Genomic DNA, 24,535 nt, shown 5'->3' with positions numbered 1-24,535 from the left:
TTTTATCTTGAAAAAAAAAATGTAATGTGATTTATTACATCAATAATAGACAAAATGTAAATAATTCATGTGTCCTTCAGGCATGCTCATAACATCCGAAGCAGCTCAGGAAGCGTGGACGTCCAGAGAGTTTGTCTTCAGCAGCAAAATGAGAACTATATTGTTGCGTATTTGACTGTTCCAGTTGAAGAGGGGAGAAGTCACGATTTACCGACTTCCTGTGGAGAAACATCAGCGATCGACTGGCTTTTATGAACCAGTGAGACCAGTATACACCCTGCTGGTCCCAGAAACACATCAGACCACCAGGAAAATGGCGGCTTTGCCAGATGTCCAGTCTGTCCCTGTGTGGGGCTTAAATAGGACGGTTTTCTTTCTGGACAAGTCCACCTTTCGTACAAGATGTTCTGTGAGACAAATTTTAGAAACAGATTTTTGCTGTGTTGATATAAGTTAATGGAAGAGATGTGCCGGTCTCCGACGTCCCCCATTTGCCGGTTTGACAGATAAACTGGTTTTCCCAACAAAACTGGGATGAAAGATGTTTTAGAGGCTTGTTCAGGTCAGAATGACCTTTGGTCATCTCCAATGATTCTTGAAATCTGCTTCTATGTGACACATTTCACCCAAATACAAAAAATATTCCACGTTACCTGAGGAAATAGTATAAACTCTGCTGGCCGGTTGGAACGAACACGAGGGAGTGACGCACGTAGAAGGGTCTGTCGTTAACTCGGGACGATCCTCGTGCTTCTTGTGGACCTTGTCATCTGCAGATCCAGCGGCTGAGGTTGTTGTTGTTGACGCTGATGAGTAAATGTTGTCCTTCATGTTGCAGGTTCGAGGCGTGGGACCTCTAAACCGACAAGGCTTCTACCTGGCCTTCCAGGACATCGGCGCTTGCATCGCCCTCACCTCCGTGCGCGTGTACTACAAGCGCTGCGTGGGCGTGAGCCGCAACCTGGCGGTTTTCACCAACGTGGTGACGGGGGCCGACTCGTCCTCTCTGGTGGAGGTCAGAGGTCAGTGCGTGGACCACGCCGAGGAGAGGGACACGCCAAAGATGTACTGCAGCGCGGAGGGCGAGTGGCTGGTGCCCATCGGAAGATGCGTGTGCTCGGCTGGGTTTGAGGAACACAGAGACTCCTGCATCGGTGAGTCGCGCCGACGGTTTCTGTTTGCTGCGTGGAGTTTGCATCGACGCCGCGAGCAAGCCGCGAGCACGTTCCTGCAGGGTTACAGCTGCTGTAAACGGCAGGTGAAGGCGGGAGCGGTGGAGACGGGTAGCACCTTGCTGTCCGTGGTGTGTGTGAGCCACGCCGTTTAAGGGAGCAGGTGGGGAGGCTCCGATGCTGGCTGGAGCGTTTCCACAGGCAGTTGACCTCTGACCTCAGCTGCAGGTGGGGAATGAATGAGCGATGCTTTCTGCGTGACGGTGCAGCACCTGCACCGGCAGCTGTTGGGTTGGTTAGCAAACCGGTGACGGGTCAGCTGATGAACTGGTTTCTGCAGCGTGTTTTTATGCTTCATCTTCGCTACAAATCTACAAAGTTTCCCCAAGAAATGTTCAAACCAGAAAGAAATGCAGGATGTGCACGCAGAGCACCTCCGATGCTGGAAGTCTGCAACATCACTGCTGTTAAACAGGAATAAGAAACTCCTGAACTGGTAGGCATCGAACAGTCGGGCTGGGGGATTCATCAGATTTTTATCTCAACTACGATCTGGGTTTTCAACGATGATAAAAATAAAAGGGTGTGATTATTTTTCTCTCTGCAGTTTCCTCTCCTGCTGTCTTCAGCTGCTCATCGAGCGTCTCTGGCGTTGCAGCGCTGTGCTGTAAACTCCTCCCACAGCCGCTTTGCTTTCATTCAGACACTGTTGCCAACTTAGCGACTTTCTCGCTAAATCTGGAGACTTTTGTTGTTAAAAGCGACAAATCCAGCAGCTTTTACTGGAGTTATTAGAGACTTTTCTGGTGTTTTGGCGACTGACTTGAAGGCACATATTGTCCTGCAGTTACTGTAAGGAAGGAGCAGCGGGAGCATCTCCCGTCCTAAAGCACTCCCAGGCGGCCAGTCTCAGTCTGCTCCGGCTGCAGGTCAATGTAGAATAACTGCAGTAGGTTGTGGAAGTTCACCTAAACATAGTTTATACCATTGTCAGTGACAACTGGCTGCATTATTTTCCTATACTTAGTTCGACGAATTAAACACTGTAATATCCCTCTGTTACGGGGCGTTACCATGGCAACGCGTTAACCAGCTGGTTCAGATCAGCCGTCTTTTAACAGGTGAATGAGAGAAACGCGCTGCAGCCTGACAGCGGTTGTTTGGTATAAAACGTACATCCAGGCCAACGTAAAATAGTTCCTATACTTTAGCATATTTAGCAAGTGTTGTCATAAAGAAATATGAATTTGTTATAAAATGTTTAATGTGTGGAACCATGCTAAAAGCAGATTAAATAACTCGAACCGTGCATTAGACAGTTATAACGCCCGACGCGGAGTCGAGAACACGACACACAGCGTTGTTTAATCCTTACTTATATTTATGTATTCAGTTTACATCAGTATTTGCACTTTGTCAAGATAAAGTTTCATGTTATTTGTTTGTTTTCTAAAATATGTGGAATCCTAAAGACGTTGTTGTTAAATAAATCATGTTGTTAAAGATAATGGATAATTGTGTTAAATAATCGAGATCTCAATTTCAGTCAAAGTAACCGTGATTATAATTTTTGCCATAATCGAGCAGCCCTATCAGACAGTGGAGGCCTGTTTTATCTGCCTCCTGTCCTCCATTAACGAAACTTATCTTCTCCTCTACAGGGTCTGTCTGTGTGATCTGAGTCTCTACAGAAGGCTGAGACATGTTAGTTTTCTTCAGATGTGTCAGATTCAACAAACTGGATGCATAACTGTATCACAGTCAATTCACCTGTTAAAAATCTGAATACTTTTTATTAGCAGAGTTTTTACAGGTAAAAAAAAAAAATAGTGAAAGTGAGACATGATGTGTAATTCTGGCTGCTAGCTCACAGCGTTTCTGTCCCACAGTGATGATTCAGACGTCTCTGTAACCTGCAGAGTCTCTGCTTTCATACGATGGCTTGTCTGTGTGGAGAAATGATCAGACGGGGATGTTCTCATGTTTTGTTTGGGGTTTGATCTTGTTTGGCTTTGATGCTGATGCTGGTGGAGTCTTTTAGCTGAGTTTCTCCTTGTCATGTAGCTATGCTACATTGCTACATGTTAGCATCGCAGATATGCTGCATGTTAGAATCACAGCTATGTTACATGTTAGCATCGCAGCTATGTTACATATTAGCATTACAGCTATGCTGCATGTTAGCATCGCAGCTATGTTACATGTTAGCATCGCAGCTATGTTACATGTTAGCATTACAGCTATTCTGCATGTTAGCATGGCAGCTATGTTACATGTTAGCATCGCAGCTATGTTACATGTTAGCATTACAGCTATGCTGCATGTTAGCATGGCAGCTATGCTACATGTTAGCATCGCAGCTATGCTACATCTTAGCTTCGCAGCTATGTTACATGTTAGCATTACAGCTATGCTGCATGTTAGCATGGCAGCTATGGTACATGTTAGCATCGCAGCTACGCTACATCTTAGCTTCACAGCTATGTTACATGTTAGCATTACAGCTATGCTGCATGTTAGCATGGCAGCTATGGTACATGTTAGCATCGCAGCTACGCTACATCTTAGCTTCGCAGCTACTCTACATGTTAGCTTTGCTGTTTCCTGCTGTCTGCAGCCGTCTTCCGGGTCTCATGCTGGACTCTGTACTGGGTGGTTCAGTTAGGAAGAGGTTAAATGGCGTGTGAATCGTCACACAGCAGGATCTGTAACGGGATTTATGAGAAATAATTCTGTTTTGTTTGAGTTTGGACGTTTCTTGTGTGAGTGCAGCATCATATTCATGTGGTTTGACTTGGAAGTTGTTGTGGCTTCATTTCCCTCCACCTGCATGTTCACATTCGACCAGAATTATCTTTATTTTTAATACTTAACAAATATGAATTTAATTCTGACCGATTTGATTCCGACTGATTCTGCAGGTCTTTATCTTCTCCAATTGCTGATGTGGGCGGGTTTGGATGGAAGATAACCGGCGTCTGACTGGTCCACTGCCTTTCAGTGAACCACTTTCCAGACCAGTCTGGAGAAACTTTCCACAGAGAGGCAACACACATGCCGACGTCAGGGAGAGACTTGACATCCTGTTTTCCTCTGATGCAGCCGTTTCTGACCAGACTTTATAAGGTTTAGAGAGAAAAACTGAGACTTGAACGAAGTTCAGGGTCTGCTGGCAGCTTTGTAACATTTACCTCCAACAGGTAGATGCAGAACATGCGTGTGTGTGTCTCTGCTTTCATTCAGCTGCTGACGGAGAACCGCGGACCACACTGAACCACTGAATCTTCATCTTTTATTCAACTGCATTGTGATTTTTGTCCTTTCTGATATTTTTCTCTGGGTTCTGATTTGGTCTCAGGTCTCGTTAAAAGACCTGAGCGGACTCCAGGTTGCCAGGGGCAACAGTAATTAAAGCCTATTAATCACCCAGCGATGGATAATTAAACGCTAAAAGCAGCTTGTCAACCAAACGAGGCGAATGAGACACGCAACGCCAACCCCCTACCACCTTCACCTAAACGCACACACTTACGTGCTCGATGTGGATGTGTGTGTCTCATCACAGACACACTTCCTTCTCCTTTTTTAAGTTTCCTGTCAGCGTGAGTGGCTGATTGGCAGATGGTTCATTTCCACCCAAATCTGTCTCATTTTCACTATTAGCATGCTAGCACCAGCTAGCCAACTCCTGCCGGTCAAATCCACGTTAACATGGCAATTTCCCAAATACAAATTCAAAACCCAACGACAAAAGAAAGACTGAAACTACAAATGAAAAAACACAACAAATTAAAAGACACAACAATTTAAAGACACATTGATGAACTGGATAAAACAAATAATAAACACAAATTATCAAAACAAATTGACAAATGAAAAATGACAACAATTAAAAGGCAAGACAAACTAATGAACTCAACAAATAAAAAATGACAAATAAAAAAAACATTAAAAATTATAACAACAAATTAAAAAAAACTATCATAAAACACAACAAATTACAAAAATACACAAATTATAAAACATGATAAAGGAAAAAATGACAATTCATGAAACACGAAAAAATGATCATTACAAAAACAAAAAAAAAAAAACAAAGAAAAAATGTAAAAAAAAAAAAAAAAAAAACTGTAACTTTGAAAATCACAAAAATTCCCAAAACACAATGACAAATAATAATAAAAAAAAAAAGACAAATGAAAAAACGAAACTTCAGTAACTGAACAGAAGAGGTAGTATCAGTGGTGATTTTTGTCCAGTTAGCGATTACTGGTGTTGTCCACTGGGACCGACCTCTTCCAGTAGCTTCATGTAGTTGTGTTTCTGCAGCTAAAGATGAAGAATGAAAAATGTTGTTTTACATTTAACTAAAACAGTCGTCTCCGTTAAATGTTTGTGTTTATTTTCTGATATTAGTGGTTGGTGTTTGCACAGATCATAAAACATCCGTTTCATAGCCCTGCGTTAACTTGCTGGCACTCCGGAGGCTTAATGATAAATAAAACATTACAAATAAAAACTGTTAATATGTCATATTTAGTTTCCAGTTCAAAGTGTTGATGAAATTATTTTGACACTTTTATAAATGTCAATGTTATAGTTTCATGTTCGCCTTAATCAACTATTTTAACCACTTTTACTAAATTCGACCACGTGCCGTCTGAAAGAGACGGAAGTGACGTCAGATAACCAGTTCAGGTTCAGGGGAAGACGGAGACCAAACCTGCAGTTCCAACCAGAGTAGTCTGCATGTGCTGGTCCCCTCCTCTTAATGTTACCCCCTTCCCTCCACCATCTCTACCACATGCATTCCCTCCACCATCTCTACCACATGCATTCCCTCCACCATCTCTACCACATGCATTCCCTCCACCATCTCTACCACATGCATTCCCTCCACCATCTCTACCACATGCATTCCCTCCACCATCTCTACCACATGCATTCCCTCCACCATCTCTACCACATGCATTCCCTCCACCATCTCTGCCACATGCATTCCCTCCACCATCTCTACCACATGCATTCCCTCCACCATCTCTACCACATGCATTCCCTCCACCATCTCTACCACATGCATTCCCTCCACCATCTCTACCACATGCATTCCCTCCACCATCTCTACCACATGCATTCCCTCCACCATCTCTACCACATGCATTCCCTCCACCATCTCTACCACATGCATTCCCTCCACCATCTCTACCACATGCATTCCCTCCACCATCTCTACCACATGCATTCCCTCCATCATCTCTACCACATGCATTCCCTCCATCATCTCTACCACATGCATTCCCTCCACCATCTCTACCACATGCATTCCCTCCACCATCTCTACCACATGCATTCCCTCCACCATCTCTACCACATGCATTCCCTCCACCATCTCTACCACATGCATTCCCTCCACCATCTCTGCCACATGCATTCCCTCCACCATCTCTACCACATGCATTCCCTCCACCATCTCTACCACATGCATTCCCTCCACCATCTCTACCACATGCATTCCCTCCACCATCTCTACCACATGCATTCCCTCCACCATCTCTACCACATGCATTCCCTCCATCATCTCTACCACATGCATTCCCTCCACCATCTCTACCACATGCATTCCCTCCACCATCTCTACCACATGCATTCCCTCCACCATCTCTACCACATGCATTCCCTCCATCATCTCTACCACATGCATTCCCTCCACCATCTCTACCACATGCATTCCCTACACCATCTCTACCACATGCATTCCCTCCACCATCTCTGCCACATGCATTCCCTCCACCATCTCTACCACATGCATTCCCTCCACCATCTCTACCACATGCATTCCCTCCACCATCTCTACCACATGCATTCCCTCCACCATCTCTACCACATGCATTCCCTCCACCATCTCTACCACATGCATTCCCTCCACCATCTCTACCACATGCATTCCCTCCATCATCTCTGCCACATGCATTCCCTCCACCATCTCTACCACATGCATTCCCTCCACCATCTCTGCCACATGCATTCCCTCCACCATCTCTACCACATGCATTCCCTCCACCATCTCTGCCACATGCATTCCCTCCACCATCTCTGCCACATGCATTCCCTCCACCATCTCTACCACATGCATTCCCTCCACCATCTCTACCACATGCATTCCCTCCACCATCTCTACCACATGCATTCCCTCCACCATCTCTACCACATGCATTCCCTCCACCATCTCTACCACATGCATTCCCTCCACCATCTCTACCACATGCATTCCCTCCACCATCTCTACCACATGCATTCCCTCCACCATCTCTACCACATGCATTCCCTCCACCATCTCTGCCACATGCATTCCCTCCACCATCTCTACCACATGCATTCCCTCCACCATCTCTACCACATGCATTCCCTCCACCATCTCTGCCACATGCATTCCCTCCACCATCTCTACCACATGCATTCCCTCCACCATCTCTACCACATGCATTCCCTCCACCATCTCTACCACATGCATTCCCTCCACCATCTCTACCACATGCATTCCCTCCACCATCTCTACCACATGCATTCCCTCCACCATCTCTACCACATGCATTCCCTCCACCATCTCTACCACATGCATTCCCTCCACCATCTCTACCACATGCATTCCCTCCACCATCTCTACCACATGCATTCCCTCCACCATCTCTACCACATGCATTCCCTCCACCATCTCTACCACATGCATTCCCTCCACCATCTCTACCACATGCATTCCCTCCATCATCTCTACCACATGCATTCCCTCCACCATCTCTACCACATGCATTCCCTCCACCATCTCTGCCACATGCATTCCCTCCACCATCTCTACCACATGCATTCCCTCCACCATCTCTACCACATGCATTCCCTCCACCATCTCTACCACATGCATTCCCTCCACCATCTCTACCACATGCATTCCCTCCACCATCTCTACCACATGCATTCCCTCCACCATCTCTACCACATGCATTCCCTCCACCATCTCTACCACATGCATTCCCTCCATCATCTCTACCACATGCATTCCCTCCACCATCTCTACCACATGCATTCCCTCCACCATCTCTGCCACATGCATTCCCTCCACCATCTCTACCACATGCATTCCCTCCACCATCTCTACCACATGCATTCCCTCCACCATCTCTACCACATGCATTCCCTCCACCATCTCTACCACATGCATTCCCTCCACCATCTCTACCACATGCATTCCCTCCACCATCTCTACCACATGCATTCCCTCCACCATCTCTACCACATGCATTCCCTCCATCATCTCTACCACATGCATTCCCTCCACCATCTCTACCACATGCATTCCCTCCACCATCTCTGCCACATGCATTCCCTCCACCATCTCTACCACATGCATTCCCTCCACCATCTCTACCACATGCATTCCCTCCACCATCTCTACCACATGCATTCCCTCCACCATCTCTACCACATGCATTCCCTCCACCATCTCTACCACATGCATTCCCTCCATCATCTCTACCACATGCATTCCCTCCACCATCTCTACCACATGCATTCCCTCCACCATCTCTACCACATGCATTCCCTCCACCATCTCTACCACATGCATTCCCTCCACCATCTCTACCACATGCATTCCCTCCACCAACTCTACCACATGCATTCCCTCCACCATCTCTACCACATGCATTCCCTCCACCATCTCTACCACATGCATTCCCTCCATCATCTCTACCACATGCATTCCCTCCACCATCTCTACCACATGCATTCCCTCCACCATCTCTGCCACATGCATTCCCTCCACCATCTCTACCACATGCATTCCCTCCACCATCTCTACCACATGCATTCCCTCCACCATCTCTACCACATGCATTCCCTCCACCATCTCTACCACATGCATTCCCTCCACCATCTCTACCACATGCATTCCCTCCACCATCTCTGCCACATGCATTCCCTCCACCATCTCTACCACATGCATTCCCTCCACCATCTCTACCACATGCATTCCCTCCATCATCTCTACCACATGCATTCCCTCCACCATCTCTGCCACATGCATTCCCTCCACCATCTCTACCACATGCATTCCCTCCACCATCTCTGCCACATGCAACAGCACGCTTACGTTGCAGAGACTGCCGTTCGGTGGGGCTGTGACGATATGCTTTTGTCCCGATTCGACTTCCCACCCCTACCGTACGGCGTGCCGTGTTGCGCTGACATCTTATTGATGATGACAGAAATGTGCAGCATGATGAGATACAAAATAAAATACAGAGTAAACCACAGACAAAGCTAAACCTCTAGCGCTGTAGACCTGCAGGGTCCTCTAGCGCTGTAGACCTGCAGGGTCCTCTAGCGCTGTAGACCTGCTGGGTCCTCTAGTGCTGCAGACCTGCAGGGTCCTCTAGCGCTGTAGACCTGCTGGGTCCTCTAGCGCTGTAGACCTGCTGGGTCCTCTAGCGCTGTAGACCTGCTGGGTCCTCTAGCGCTGTAGACCTGCAGGGTCCTCTAGCGCTGTAGACCTGCAGGGTCCTCTAGCGCTGTAGACCTGCAGGGTCCTCTAGCGCTGCAGACCTGCAGGGTCCTCTAGCGCTGTAGACCTGCTGGGTCCTCTAGCGCTGTAGACCTGCTGGGTCCTCTAGCGCTGTAGACCTGCAGGGTCCTCTAGCGCTGTAGACCTGCAGGGTCCTCTAGCGCTGTAGACCTGCAGGGTCCTCTAGCGCTGTAGACCTGCAGGGTCCTCTAGCGCTGTAGACCTGCTGGGTCCTCTAGCGCTGTAGACCTGCTGGGTCCTCTAGCGCTGTAGACCTGCAGGGTCCTCTAGCGCTGTAGACCTGCAGGGTCCTCTAGCGCTGTAGACCTGCAGGGTCCTCTAGCGCTGTAGACCTGCTGGGTCCTCTAGCGCTGTAGACCTGCAGGGTCCTCTAGCGCTGTAGACCTGCTGGGTCCTCTAGCGCTGTAGACCTGCAGGGTCCTCTAGCGCTGTAGACCTGCTGGGTCCTCTAGCGCTGTAGACCTGCTGGGTCCTCTAGCGCTGTAGACCTGCAGGGTCCTCTAGCGCTGTAGACCTGCTGGGTCCTCTAGCGCTGTAGACCTGCTGGGTCCTCTAGCGCTGCAGACCTGCAGGGTCCTCTAGCGCTGCAGACCTGCTGGGTCCTCTAGCGCTGCAGACCTGCTGGGTCCTCTAGCGCTGGAGACCTGCTGGGTCCTCTAGCGCTGGAGACCTGCTGGGTCCTCTAGCGCTGTAGACCTGCTGGGTCCTCTAGCGCTGCAGACCTGCTGGGTCCTCTAGCGCTGTAGACCTGCTGGGTCCTCTAGCGCTGCAGACCTGCTGGGTCCTCTAGCGCTGCAGACCTGCTGGGTCCTCTAGCGCTGTAGACCTGCAGGGTCCTCTAGCGCTGCAGACCTGCTGGGTCCTCTAGCGCTGCAGACCTGCAGGGTCCTCTAGCGCTGCAGACCTGCTGGGTCCTCTAGCGCTGTAGACCTGCAGGGTCCTCTAGCGCTGCAGACCTGCTGGGTCCTCTAGCGCTGCAGACCTGCTGGGTCCTCTAGCGCTGCAGACCTGCTGGGTCCTCTAGCGCTGCAGACCTGCAGGGTCCTCTAGCGCTGCAGACCTGCAGGGTCCTCTAGCGCTGGAGACCTGCTGGGTCCTCTAGCGCTGCAGACCTGCTGGGTCCTCTAGCGCTGCAGACCTGCTGGGTCCTCTAGCGCTGCAGACCTGCTGGGTCCTCTAGCGCTGCAGACCTGCTGGGTCCTCTAGCGCTGCAGACCTGCAGGGTCCTCTAGCGCTGCAGACCTGCAGGGTCCTCTAGCGCTGCAGACCTGCAGGGTCCTCTAGCGCTGCAGACCTGCAGGGTCCTCTAGCGCTGCAGACCTGCAGGGTCCTCTAGCGCTGCAGACCTGCAGGGTCCTCTAGCGCTGCAGACCTGCAGGGTCCTCTAGCGCTGCAGACCTGCAGGGTCCTCTAGCGCTGCAGACCTGCAGGGTCCTCTAGCGCTGGAGACCTGCTGGGTCCTCTAGCGCTGCAGACCTGCAGGGTCCTCTAGCGCTGCAGACCTGCAGGGTCCTCTAGCGCTGCAGACCTGCAGGGTCCTCTAGCGCTGCAGACCTGCTGGGTCCTCTAGCGCTGCAGACCTGCAGGGTCCTCTAACGCTGCAGACCTGCAGGGTCCTCTAGCGCTGCAGACCTGCAGGGTCCTCTAGCGCTGCAGACCTGCTGGGTCCTCTAGCGCTGCAGACCTGCTGGGTCCTCTAGCGCTGCAGACCTGCAGGGTCCTCTAGCGCTGCAGACCTGCTGGGTCCTCTAGCGCTGTAGACCTGCTGGGTCCTCTAGCGCTGCAGACCTGCTGGGTCCTCTAGCGCTGCAGACCTGCTGGGTCCTCTAGCGCTGCAGACCTGCAGGGTCCTCTAGCGCTGCAGACCTGCAGGGTCCTCTAGCGCTGTAGACCTGCTGGGTCCTCTAGCGCTGCAGACCTGCTGGGTCCTCTAGCGCTGCAGACCTGCTGGGTCCTCTAGCGCTGTAGACCTGCTGGGTCCTCTAGCGCTGTAGACCTGCTGGGTCCTCTAGCGCTGCAGACCTGCAGGGTCCTCTAGCGCTGTCTAGGACCAGATCCAGAAGACCAAAGTGTTTACGCAGACGACCTTACATGCTGCGTTTACTTGCCCTGGGGACATCTGATGTTTATCCAGTGACGTGAGTTAAACCTGAATATTTGTGAGAATTCGTATGTCTCTGGTAAATCTGTCTGAGGAAACCAACGGCTAAAAATAAATGTCATTTACTTTCTAATAATCCCGAGCTGGAGGTGAGGCTTCCGCGCCATCTTTTATTTACCGTTAGCATGAGCAGAGAGTGGATTTTCACTTTCCATCCCGCTTCAGTCGACATGTCGTCTCTCCTAGATCCAAACTGGGTCGCTGTGCTAATTCGCCCTGGTCCAAGCTAACCGCAGTCACGCACACACCAGACAAGACCCAGAGAGGAGGGGGGCACGAGATGGTGGGAGGAAGTCGACCTAATAGTGAAGGCGTGTAAATGTGTGTGAGCGTGCAGGAGAGGAAACATATCAGACGCCCGGGCGTGCACCGACGTACAGTATGTGTGTATATGAGCGTGCTTAAGTGGCTCTCCCCCGACGAATGTGCATGCTTCAGCTGAGGGCACGACATGTGTGTGTTAGTGTGTGTTTGTGTGCGTGTTAGTGTGTGTGTGAGAGAGCACAGGGTTGCGTGACATGCACTAAAGTGTCACACGGGAAGAGGCGATGAAAGACGAAAGGAAAAAGAGAGGAGAGACGGAGCTGGAGTGGTTGACTGAACCGCTGGTCCACTTGAGTTTACATCAAAACACTGAATCCTTGTGTGTGTGTGTGTGTGTGTGTGTGTTTGTGAGTGTGTGTAATTGTATAAGTGTGTCTTGGAGTGCAGAATGGACTTAAGTGCTCCTTACAGTGAGAGCGATTGAGGACACACTGATATGAGACACACACACTTAGTGTGGTCACATTTACTCAGCTCAGCTGACCCATTCAGTCCCAACACACACACACACACACACACACACACACACACACACACACACACACACACACACACACACACACACACACACACACACACAGGAAGCAGAGGGGGGTTCTTTCAGGAGTAAGATGGATAGTTATTACCTCTGCCAAGAAGGTGATGGAGGTTGTGTCTATCTGTCTGTCTGGTTGTTCATGATGCGTTTCTAAAAACTGATCTTGGTCTGACTTAGATTCCATCAGATGTTGCTGATTTTGTCCTGAATTAGTTTTGCATCAAACTAGTTTTCAGACTTTCAGCTTCCCAATGTCACACCAAGATCTCAGAAGCTTCTTCACATACGTTGTGGTCCTCGTGGGCCCCTGTCCTGCAGGTTTTCCATCTAGTCCTGTTCCAACACGCCCAACAGCCAATGAAGTTCTGCACAGCGACGGATTCTGTGACGATTAGCCCTGAAGACCCAGAAATTCAGCCTCACACAGTTGTCATCGCTTCAACAGGAAAAGGTTTATTAAAAGCTGGAGGTTGAGAGCTTGGAGCCGTCTGGTAGGAAGGAGCAGAACTGCAGTCCAAGGCAACGTTTCTCTGGAATCTGAAGACTCCAATAAGCAGGGCGTAAGTCCAACGTCCAGTAGTGTAGTGAAGGAGACAGGCAGTGGTCAGACGACGTATGCAGGAGGGGCAGGCCAGAGTCCGTGGTCGTTCAGGTCAGAAGTCGTTGTCCAGGTAAACACAGGGCGAGAAAGATCCAACGTGGGCGAGGCGAGACAGACATAAACCAGGGACGAGACTCGGTCGATGACTAGAGAACAGAAACATGGAAAAGATGCTGCATAGCAGCAAGATGTTGTCCATCTGGCAGAGGAACAGAGACTGGAGAGGATTTAGAGGGGGCAAGGTGGGGAACGAGGGGAGTTCAGGTGGCACAAATGGGCTTAGATAAGACGCCGAACAGAGCACGAACCATGACATGCAGCTGAGCCAGGTGTGTTGGAGCAGGGATACATGGGAAACCTGCAGGATTCTGGCCCTCTCGGATGAGAACGGGACACCCCTGCTGCAGTCCTGAAGGTCCGGAAGGTGCTTTGTGCTCGTTGGCACCAGCCTGTGGACCGGGACCTGGAAGTTAATAATTACTTAATATAATAATAATAATCATAATCATAATCATAATCATAATCATAATAATCATCATACTAGAAATCATAATAAAAGTAATAATAATAATAATACACTAGAAAAGCACTCGGAGTGCACAGACCATGAATCTGATGTAATAAATCTAAGTTAGACCAAGACCAGTTCTCAGGAAAACCATGACCAAAGTCCTCCCAGTAGTTTTACGGAAACGGATTAACGCAGGTAGAAACATGACCTCCATGGTGGAGGAAACAATTCCCTCATAAATGCATGAAGTGGTTTACCAACCTAAACCCTTCCCAACAGGCCGTACTGGTCCAGGAGGCTTCTAACTGGACTCTTATGAGGTCTAAGGGAGGCTTGGAGAGTCTGAGATGTAGGTCTGATGGTCTGAACGAGGACTGAACCTGAGGGGACGTCCACTCCTCAAAAGGATCTGTGTCTCCGCAGGACGATGGACTCCAGATAGTTCAGCTGATAACCTCCCGGACTGATGAGATTCCACCTTCTGCGCCATCATTTCTCATGTCTTTCCTCCTTGGCATCCTGAATGCTGCAGATCAGATCATTTCGTTGATCCCCCGCTGTCAGACTCGACAGTTTTATGTGGAATTTAATGTCTTGTTTTCCATTTAAAGATTAATTTGCCTCTTTTTTATTGATCACTTGCTGTTTGTGGTCCATTTGCTCGCTTATGTTTGATGTTTGATCTAAAAGATGTAAATTACTGTAAAAAGGAAATCCCTGAAATATATCATAGTTCTGGCTTAATTATTGACACAAAGTAAATAAATAAACATATCTAATGGGAATCCGATGAACAGGATAAACTCACAGAAGCCATAAAACCTGTGAGCTGTGCCGCTTCTAAATGTGAAAGTCTTGATTGGTGGCTTCTGGAAAACCTTATTTCTCTTCACTCTGCTCAGTTAATGGACTTTCTCTACAGACTCTGAATATTTCCTCTGACTGCACCACATTTTCATCCACAGCTGTGAAAACAGTCTAGTTCCTTAAATAACTCATTGTTCAGAAATCTGAACTGAATGTGCTGTTCTGGAGGAAAAATATGCAAAGCAAAAGTCATGTTTTAGCATAAAAAATTCATTTTTACCTGGAGGAGCAGAGATGCTGCTAGAAATGGGGCTCTGCGGGGCCTGAGCCCCTGACTCAGATCTTATAGAAAGAACAAAGTTATGTTCCCTCTGCTTCCCTTTGCCCAGCGTAAATAACTGCCTCTGGAATGGAAACACTAAATAACATAAATAATATGGTTATAGAAAAGGAGAAGTAGGATCCTCTAGAGATGTGCTGTTCTTGACCGAGTCGGCACTAAAAGTTGATTCTTTTAAGTGAATGAAAAGAACTGATTTCTGTCTAAAGAACCGGATCTTTACGCGGGACTTGTTGTGATTCTGTGTTCAGTTCATTTAAAGCATCAATTTAAATATTACAGTTATTCACATTTAGATGGAAAACATGGAAGAAAATAAGAAGTTTATGATAAAGGATGGGAGATTGAGTTGGACTCAACTCAAATCTGTTGGTTTCCTTATATAGGCTGTTATGAATTGGCCTTCATTATGTTTTCCCCTCTGTCTGTAAAGCGTCTTGAGATGGCATTGCCGTGATTTGACGCTATATAAATAAAGTTGAATTGAATTGAATTGAATTAAAAAAGAAAAAAAAAACATTTTTAATTGCATTATTAGACCAAAAAAAAAGCTCCGAGTGAAGCTAAACGAAGAACCATATTGGGAGCCTGAAAGAACTGAGTCTTCTAAAGGATCTGAGTCAAAAGAGCCAAATCTTTTAAAAAAGCCCAACTTCCCTTCACTACTGTCCTCTTTTCAGACAAAAGGGAAAATAAAGAACTTATCTTTCTGGATGTATAAATAGAAATGTATTTAAGTTAGAAAGACGTGCACAAGAAGAAAAGTAAAACCACAACGTTTTCTGCTGTTCTCAGCTTTTTTTCTTCTTCTTCATGTTCCTTTTCTTCTTCTCTGGTCTGTTGCTTTCTCTGGTTCTGTGTCGCCTCAACATTGTGTCCATGGTTTCCGGTAGTATTGTTTTATTTTTACTGTCAAGTGAAGGATAGATAAACTCCTTGAAAAGAAACAAGTTATGTTTGTAACCAACGTAGGAGACGGACGAAATCTGTGTATCCTACTTCTGTGTCCGCATAAATAGGACTTGAGTTCCACCCAACATGCAAGCGTCGCGGAATCGTCGCGGAATCGTCGCGGAATCGTTGCGGAAGCGTTGCGGAAGCGTCGCGGAAGCATCGGAGCAAAACGTCTGTTGCGATTGAATTCTCTTGACACTGAGACGTATGAGGATTACATCATCGAACAATAGTCGGTGTACTTCTCAAGTGAACAGCAAACCAATAAATAAGTTATCTGTTCAGTCTGAACAGGTTTTATGAGACTGCTCTTTATTTCTTTGTAGTAGGGATGCGCGGCGTCGAAACAAGACAAAACGGTGCAGCTTTCCACCTCCAAGACAAAAGTCTCGATGTCTACTGTGTCAAGTATGAAGTGAGACCGTCTCTTACCTGACGGCTCGGTGTCGGTGTCGGTAAGGAGGAAATGTTGGTGTTTTATAGGAAGTTTCGATTGACCTGGTATCAGAGTAGCAATGATAGAACATCAGAGTATTTTAGAGAAGCTCTTCTGGGCAGTGTCCCAGAAGCGACACCTGGTGGAGCCACTTCTATGTTGCTGAGATCAGCTGCGAAGTCGCTGCACGTTGGTGCTCGGTGGAACCGAGGGGTTCAGCGTGTTGGGATGGGGTTGGTAACTGGCTGTTGGGCCTTTTGGGGGGTTTTCTCAGGTCAGGGTCCTTATGGCTTGGTGCAGGTCTGCTTCTAGTTATAGATGTTGTTCGTGTAAACCCGGAAGGGTTGAACCTTTAACCAGAATAATTTCTGTCGGATGAAAGAAGCATTTGTCCCTGTTGGCGTCGTGTTGCAGCGTCCTTCACTTCCTGCAGGCTGCAGAGCTCCTAATGAAGACCAAGTTCAATGATTTGGTGAGAACTTCATCATCCTCCCACTCCTCGCCACTTGTCTATAAACATGATATCCATAACTGCTGTCAGAATCAGCTTTGATAGCGAACGTGTGAGGACGGTCTCCCCGAGCGGCGGGACGCGGGAAGACGAAGTCATCAAATTAGCTGCATCCTCCTGGCAGTTTGTAAACAACAGCTGATCAACAACATGGTTACTGTTTGCAGGCAGATGACACTGAGACTCCAGAAAACACACCCACGCTCACTGCCTCCAGGCTGGGAAGCCGCCTGCTGGGAACACACACACACACACACACACACACACACACACACGGCTAGTACGAGCGACACGCTAACACTGATCCACCAGGGATTTCTATCAACAGTCAGCTTACAAACAGAAATACGGATTTATCACAAAGTTAGATGTTTGTACTTTCTTCCCATTTCCGTAACACGACTGCATAAAACTATTAATTACATTTAACATCTTCATTAGCAGGTTTGTGCGTCTGAAAGACTTCCCCAGCAATAATGTAGTACATATTCACGTCTACAAGGACTGTGTGTAGGACCAGAGTGTCTACAGAGAGCTGAGAGGACGCTACTGCAACATATGTATAACTGCATCGCAGTAAATTCCCCTGGAAAACAGCAGAATGTGAAAACTTATCGGTGTGAAAACAGCCAAAGTGAGACATGATGTGTGATTGTGGCTGATCGCTCCACAGTTTCTGTCCCACGGTGACGAGACAGACGTCTGTAATGAGCAGTGTCTGCTTTCATACGACACTCCAGGGTTTCCTCCAGCGCCAGAAGGCTGTGCATGTAGAGTTTAAAGGCACAGACACTGCCTCACAGCAAGAAGGTTGCTGGTTAGAGCCCCGGATGGGGGCCTGAGAGGGGTGGGGGGAGGGTTTAAACGGTGCATGTGTGGGTTCTCTACGGGTTCTTCTTCCCACGGTCCAAAAGCATGCATGTTAGGTTACTTTATCATTCCAAATTCCCCAAAAGAATGAATGTTTGTGTCGCTGTGTGGCTGTGAGGTGGACTGACCAGGGTGTAGCGTCTTCCCACCCGGGTTGCTGGGACAGGCTCCATCTGTACGTCCATCATCCATCCATTCATCCATCCATTCATCCATCCATCCATCCGTCCATCCATCCATCCATCCATACGTCCATTTATCCATCCATCCATCCGTCCATTCATCCATCCATCTATCCATCCATCCATCTATTCATCCATCCATCCATCCATACGTCCATCCGTCCATACGTCCATTTATCCATCTATACATCCATCCATCCCTCCATCCGTCCATCCATACGTCCATTCGTCCATTCATCCATCCATCTATTCATCCATCAGTCCGTCCATCCATCCATCCATCCATCCATGCAGTTAAGGGTCGCTGGGAAGCTGAAGGCAATCCCAACAATCACTGGGCGAGACCTGGACAGGTCGACAGTTCCAGCTGCCTCATGACCTTGAATTGGACGAAGCACATTTTGAAAAGGAGAAAAGAAAAGTCGTTCTCATGAAGTAACACAAGCCTTTTTCTTGCACTCGAGGTAACAAGAATAAACTTGTGTCATTTTGTGGTTGGGGACTTGCTGTTTGTCACCAATTTGCAGACGCTTTCGACCGAGCGGGAAGTTGAGACTTCAGTGTTCTTTCAAAATAAAAGTATTTGCACATTTCCTGGACAATTTCACGCTCTTATTATAAATTATAAATGTTCACAAATATTGACTTTATGTTCACATGGATCCATCAATACAATTTCATTTGTTGTTGATATTTGACAAAAAAAAAATCATAATGATGCTATCATAAGATATCACATCAGTATTTATTATACTGGCTTGACTGTAATATGTTTCCAATCAGAAATGGAGTGTTTTCATACATCACTACGACTTCGTTCGTCCAGGTTTTAACATTCTCTCCGAGTTGTGAAGCGATGAGCTCTGACAGGTTACGATGCTTCCAGCGGTGCTGAGCTGGCAGATGCAGAGCTCGTAGCTGGACAGGTATTTTCATAAAGTTTCCTGTGTGGATTTTCCACCAAATACCATGTGCTGCTGGACGAGTCACAAAGCTGCTCAGTTCAGACAATAACCTTCCTGCACTTACATCCGTCTTGCCACTAACTGCTGCTGCCAACAAGCTTCTGAGGCTTTTTAGCAGCTCGCCGGCTGGTCTGGTCTCCTGAGGATGGAGGATGTGTTTCTGTAACACCTGGAGCAGTGCTAGCATGGTCCAGTTCACCAGGAACTCGGACTTTGATGGCTTCACTGTTACGATACCGGCTTAAATTTATCTATGTATGGAATAGGAGAGAAAACCAGAGTTATGACCCATCGGTACGAGCAGACTGTACTGTCGAGCTGCAGGCAAGACGAGGTTAAAGAAAGGAGAATAAAGGGAGCATGAGGGGGAGAGGATGAAGATAAACAAAAGGAAGGACGTAGAAAGAGAAATGTGGATGAAACAGAGGGAGAGAGGAGACGACGGTAAACGTTTTAATAGTTTTGAGCCGTTCTGACGGAGCGATAGCAGAATGAATCATATCTCTGTCAGACAGCACCGCCATGCCACTCAAACTTCCCTCCAATCTTTGTTGTGATTGGCCGAGGTCCTATCTCCACAGCAGGTGCAGCGGGCTACACATCGCTACACAAAGAAACTTTGCCATGCACACACACACACACACACACACACACCAGCCACCGGCCACACAAAGACACACTCTCACAAACAAATCCTCTCATATGAATGAAAGCCCACAGACAGAAAGGAAGGCGAGAGCTGCTGGGTAAATTATTGATTGAGTGCGCCCCCCCCCTTGGCCTGCAGGCGCCCCCCCGCGTCCCAGCCTGGTGTCTAAGAGCTATTAGTGGTGACAGTAAAGAGACAGGCAACATGATAGTAGATCACTGAGAAGCTGGCAGCCTCTGTCTGAAGGACTGCGGGACTTCTTCAAACGATTTTCTGCCCCGACTTCTTGTTGAGTTAAACTGATGTGCACGCAGGGCGCTGTCATTTACTTTTCCCTCCGCCAGGCCGCCGCTGGAGGCCCACAAGTTTGGACGGAGCGTGTCGGGAATCCTAACAGAGGGCCGGACTTCTCTGGCCCGTCCGTCTGAAGGAAACCTTCAGCGGCTGAATGTGGAACATGAGCAGATTAAAACTGAGATACAGAAACAATTCGGCCTGGTTGTTCAGGAGGCCTCAGATGCAGAAAATCATGTCTGAAAGTTTGGTTTTTTAGGAAGTTTTTCAGGAAATGTTGGAGGCAGAATTTTGTTGTTTCTTCTCACATTTACTGAACAAACATAAACGAAATGTCAGGATTCATTTGCAAGCTTGATTGTTTATTAAGTCCCAGAACAGTTTATGTCATGAATAATGATCACATAACAGTCACACAGTTATAACAAGTATTTATTATACAAAGTTTATTAACAGCTGACGGATTGGGGACTCGTCACATACCGAACATTGAAAGTCCTTATTTGTAGTTTGGGCGGAGCTTCAGTGTCTTCTGTCACAAAGTCCCTCTGGTCGCGTCTGACCCAGTAAAACCAGCACTTGGACTGATGAAGTCCCCATTCAGCCAGCGGTGCTGTCACAGGGCAGGGTGTTTGTTTTTGTCCCGGTTCATTCATTTGTTGGTTCATTCATTCCTTTCCTTAACCTCTTGATCTAATTAAAAACAAGTGGAGAACCACAAAATGGCGCCATTTTGTTTTCACGACCCGAGAACATAAGAAAAGTTTGTTAGGCTGGATTTCATTGTTTTCCTAAAGTGCTTCGATCAATTCAGGGTCGTGGGAATTTTTTGGTTAACAAAAATCTTTTTTTGTTTTTCAAATAAATAAAAAGAATCTATTTTAAAATTTTTGTCATTTTAATAGTTTTTAACGATCTTTTAACTCGTCTTCTTGGGTATTTTAGCAGCAGAGTGATGGTCTGGATACGCTGTTGTTTTTTCCTAAATGAAATCAAGAAGAACGACAAGCAAAGTAAAAAGTTTTGTAGATTTTTTATTGTTTTTTATCTAAACAAATCAGCCATATCGAAGAATCATGAGAATCGCAGTTAAAATCAAATCGGCACCCAAAAAAATCAGAATCAAATGGAATCGGGACGAATATGCAAATGAATCTGGATCAAAGCGTTTCATCACAGCCATACTGATTACTGTACTGTCCATGTAATTTATCTAAGCTTTATATCTGGAGACATTTATCACAGTTTTACATTTTTGACAGAAATGAGACGATAAACTTACCAGTAACCAGATTACATGTAGTAATAAAAATAAATATTTGAGTTAACGCAGTAACGTGTGTTTACATTGACAAGCGAAAAGACGGAGGTATGACCTCCATTTTAAAGCAGACTTCCTCTACATGCTAGCATGGGAACGCTACTCCGCGTCTGCTACGGTGTCCCAGAGGTTTACCTCTCTGAGTTTACCTTCACGTCTACATTAAACCACAAAGCCGCTATATTACTGTATGTTTGCAGATTTACCGTCTGCAAACAGTCCAGCAGTGGAAACCAGTCAGTCTGGTTATACTGGTGTCAGATGGGAAAACAGCTGAATGGCAGAGATCATCTCAATGAAACATTTTAAAGAAGTTTTAAATGACTTGAAGGACAAGAGGCTGCAGATGCTTTGAATGATGACTTGAGTTCATTTTTCTAATCTATAGAAAACATTATTATTATATCTCTACATATGTCTCACTCTTTCTCATGTAAACTGAATAAATACAGAAATAATTACTACATAACCCTGTTTATTGTTGTTGTAGGCAGAAAACTTGTGTAAAATATTAACAAAAATATTAAAATAATCCAAAATATTTCCGGTTAATAACAATAAATGACTAAATGAGTTTATCGCGTCTTAAAAAACACTAAAACATTTTTATACAGTAAAATGTTATTGTTCAGTTTTACAGAGATGCAGAAAGTGTGGAAACTGGATGAGATGGAGCTGCAGCGAGGAACTGGGACGCTTTCTGAGGATGGGACTGGTCATACTGGAGCACATTTATACGTTTCATGTTGAAGCAGAAGAAGGAAAGAAAGTGTGGAAACCTGCAGCAGCTGCATCAGACAGAGGAATCCTGCAGGTTGGCCAGGCTCTGACATCATCAGCTCAAAATCAGCTGAAAATCTCTCATAATAACGTCTTTACTTAATTATTTTTAACTGAAAATGTTCATATTTATCCAGCAGGACCCGACTGCCTCTCAATTGTCTCTTCATAAGTTGGATAACCACCTAAATTAGTCTCAGAATAAAAGTTAATATGTCGTCATGGTAATAATAGTAATGTAGTTAATATTAATGTCTAGTTTACAACCAGTAAATAAAATCAGGTTTATTAATACAGCTTTTAACAAAGGTTAAATATAAACTCCAATAAAAGTCTTTACATGGGAACAAACAACAGCTAATAACTTATAGGTTAGTGGTGCGTCCAGGTGTACTGGTGACGTCTGTGAACTGGAGTCTGGCTCCAGTTAGTTAAACCCAGTTTAAACCACCACTAGCTGCCATTTAGCAGGCGCCTTTATCCAGACTTTATTACAAACACACTCATGGCCTGATCATAGCGGCACACATCGGGGAAACTTAGGGTTCAGTGTCTTGCCCAACGACACTTCGGCACACAGTCAGAGGAAGCCTGGAATCAAACTCCCAACTTTCCAGTTACAAGCCGACTGCTCTTCCTTCTGATCCACTAATGAACTAATTAACAAAAACTGTCCAAATGAAATGATACAGCTGACTGAACCCGTTGCAGAACAATCAGCTCCTGACTCAGAGCGGCAACAGAAGTCGTCATTTCAGCCACGAACCGGAGGAAATGTTTCCGACACTTCGGTTGGACGATCGGCAGCTTCTCTCTCTCTCTCTCTCTCTCTCTCTGCGAGGTGTTTTCTCTGTCTCCTCCCGACTCTGTGTCTGCTACCTTCTCATTTTTTATTTCTTTATCTTATTATGTATAATTATTTATGATTAGTTATACGGCTGTAACAATATGCTTTTGTCCCGATTTGATTTAATTGTAAATTTTGGGTATTGATTTGATTTAAATGGTGATTTTCCTGATTCTTCAATATTGCTGATTTGTTTAAGATGGAAAACAAAAAAATTTACTAAACTTTTTTTTTTGCCAAGTATTTTTCTTCATTTCAGTTAGTAAAGAACGACACAGCATCCAGACCATCTTTCTGCTGCTATAATACCCAAGAAGACAAGTAAAAATATCAATGAAAACAATAAAAAATTCTAGAAAAAATTTCATGGATTACTTGTATTTTTTTTTTTTTTTTTAAAAGGATTTTTTTTTTAACACAAAATCAATTTTAAAATATGAAGCAAAAAATCCTGATTTTCAATTTTTTTTAATTCAATTTCCCACCTGTAAATTTATTATTATTATTTATTTACAACACAGCATCCAGACCAGCATTCTGCTGCTATAATGCCCAAGAAGACAAGTAAAAATATCAATGAAAACAATAAAAATGACCAAAGAAAAAAAGATAATGGATTATTTGTATTTATTATAAAAAAAAAAAAAAGATTTTTTTTTTACACAAAATTGATTTTAAAATTATGAAGCAAAAAATCCTGATTTTTCAATTTTTTAAATTCAATTTCCCACCCGTAATAATTTATTATTACTATTTATTTACAGCATCCAGACCATCTTTCTGCTTTTGTAAATGCTGGAAAAACCTAAACAAAAAAAACAAAATAACTACATATTAAACTAACGTCAGCTCCATGAACCACGTGACTTCGTTGTGACATTAATCCACAATTTTATCACGATTTGCCTTTACAGAGCAAAAAGTATCAAGATCAGTATCGATAAAAAAGTACGATAAAACGGAAAAATTTGGGTTCCTACGGGTTATTAACCAAGCACAAGTAGTCTTTGTGGAAAGTTGGTGGACATCTGTAAGTCGGGTTGCCAGGTTCTGGTTGGTTTTCAGCTCTTTCTGTGTTTCCTGTCTGGGTCTCATGATCACTCTGGTCAGACCCAGCTCTTCTTCTTCATGTTGTTCTCTTCTTCTGTGGTGGATGTTTTACCTGGAGCTGTCTGGTCGAGCGTCTGCAACCACTTCAGCTCAGTGTGACTCTTCGTGAAGCTTTCCTCTCTGTCTTTTAAACTTTGTTCATCAGAAACAGCTGATTAATTTTCTCACCGATGCGTGTCTGCGACGGCTAATGTCAGAGAGTTTGTCTTCCCTCTCCTCGTCTGCCCACACCTTCCCGTCACCGTGCACGCTTCACTCTGATCTCCTCCGTCTGCCTCCATCTTCCTGAAGCCCCCCCTCCCCCTCTTCCCTCCATCAGACACAGTTTAATGGTGACAGCCATTCAATCGGATAATTAACATCCGTTTAACGCTCATTAAGCGGGATGTATTTGTCTCGTTTGATTTGTAATTACCAGGCATTTTCCACAGGAAAAACACTGTGCTAATGTTCCCTTTGTGATGGCTTCATTGATGGAATTGATTTGAACTCAGCAGGGAGGCCGACAGGCCGAGGAGAGGTAGGAATGTGAAAGACCTTTCCATGCTGGTGCCCTGCGCCGTATCTGGCTCATTATTTGATTCCAG

The 24,535-nt window shown here is 46.0% G+C and overlaps 1 protein-coding gene across 1 annotated transcript in view; it reads left to right on the top strand.

Annotated features, from left to right (window-relative positions):
- Positions 1 to 24,535, top strand: part of epha8 (eph receptor A8) — a gene marked incomplete at both ends in the record, with an annotated part of 183,131 nt that overhangs the window by 90,006 nt on the left and 68,590 nt on the right. Inside the window, one exon of the mRNA XM_079242729.1 lies at positions 839 to 1,154. Within this exon, the coding sequence (XP_079098855.1) occupies positions 839 to 1,154 (316 nt within the window). The remainder of the gene's footprint in view (positions 1 to 838; positions 1,155 to 24,535) is intronic.

Source organism: Telmatherina bonti, assembly GCF_933228915.1.
Source record: "Telmatherina bonti genome assembly, chromosome: 6".
NCBI lineage: Eukaryota > Metazoa > Chordata > Actinopteri > Atheriniformes > Telmatherinidae > Telmatherina > Telmatherina bonti.
This window is presented reverse-complemented; position numbering and strand designations above follow the sequence as displayed.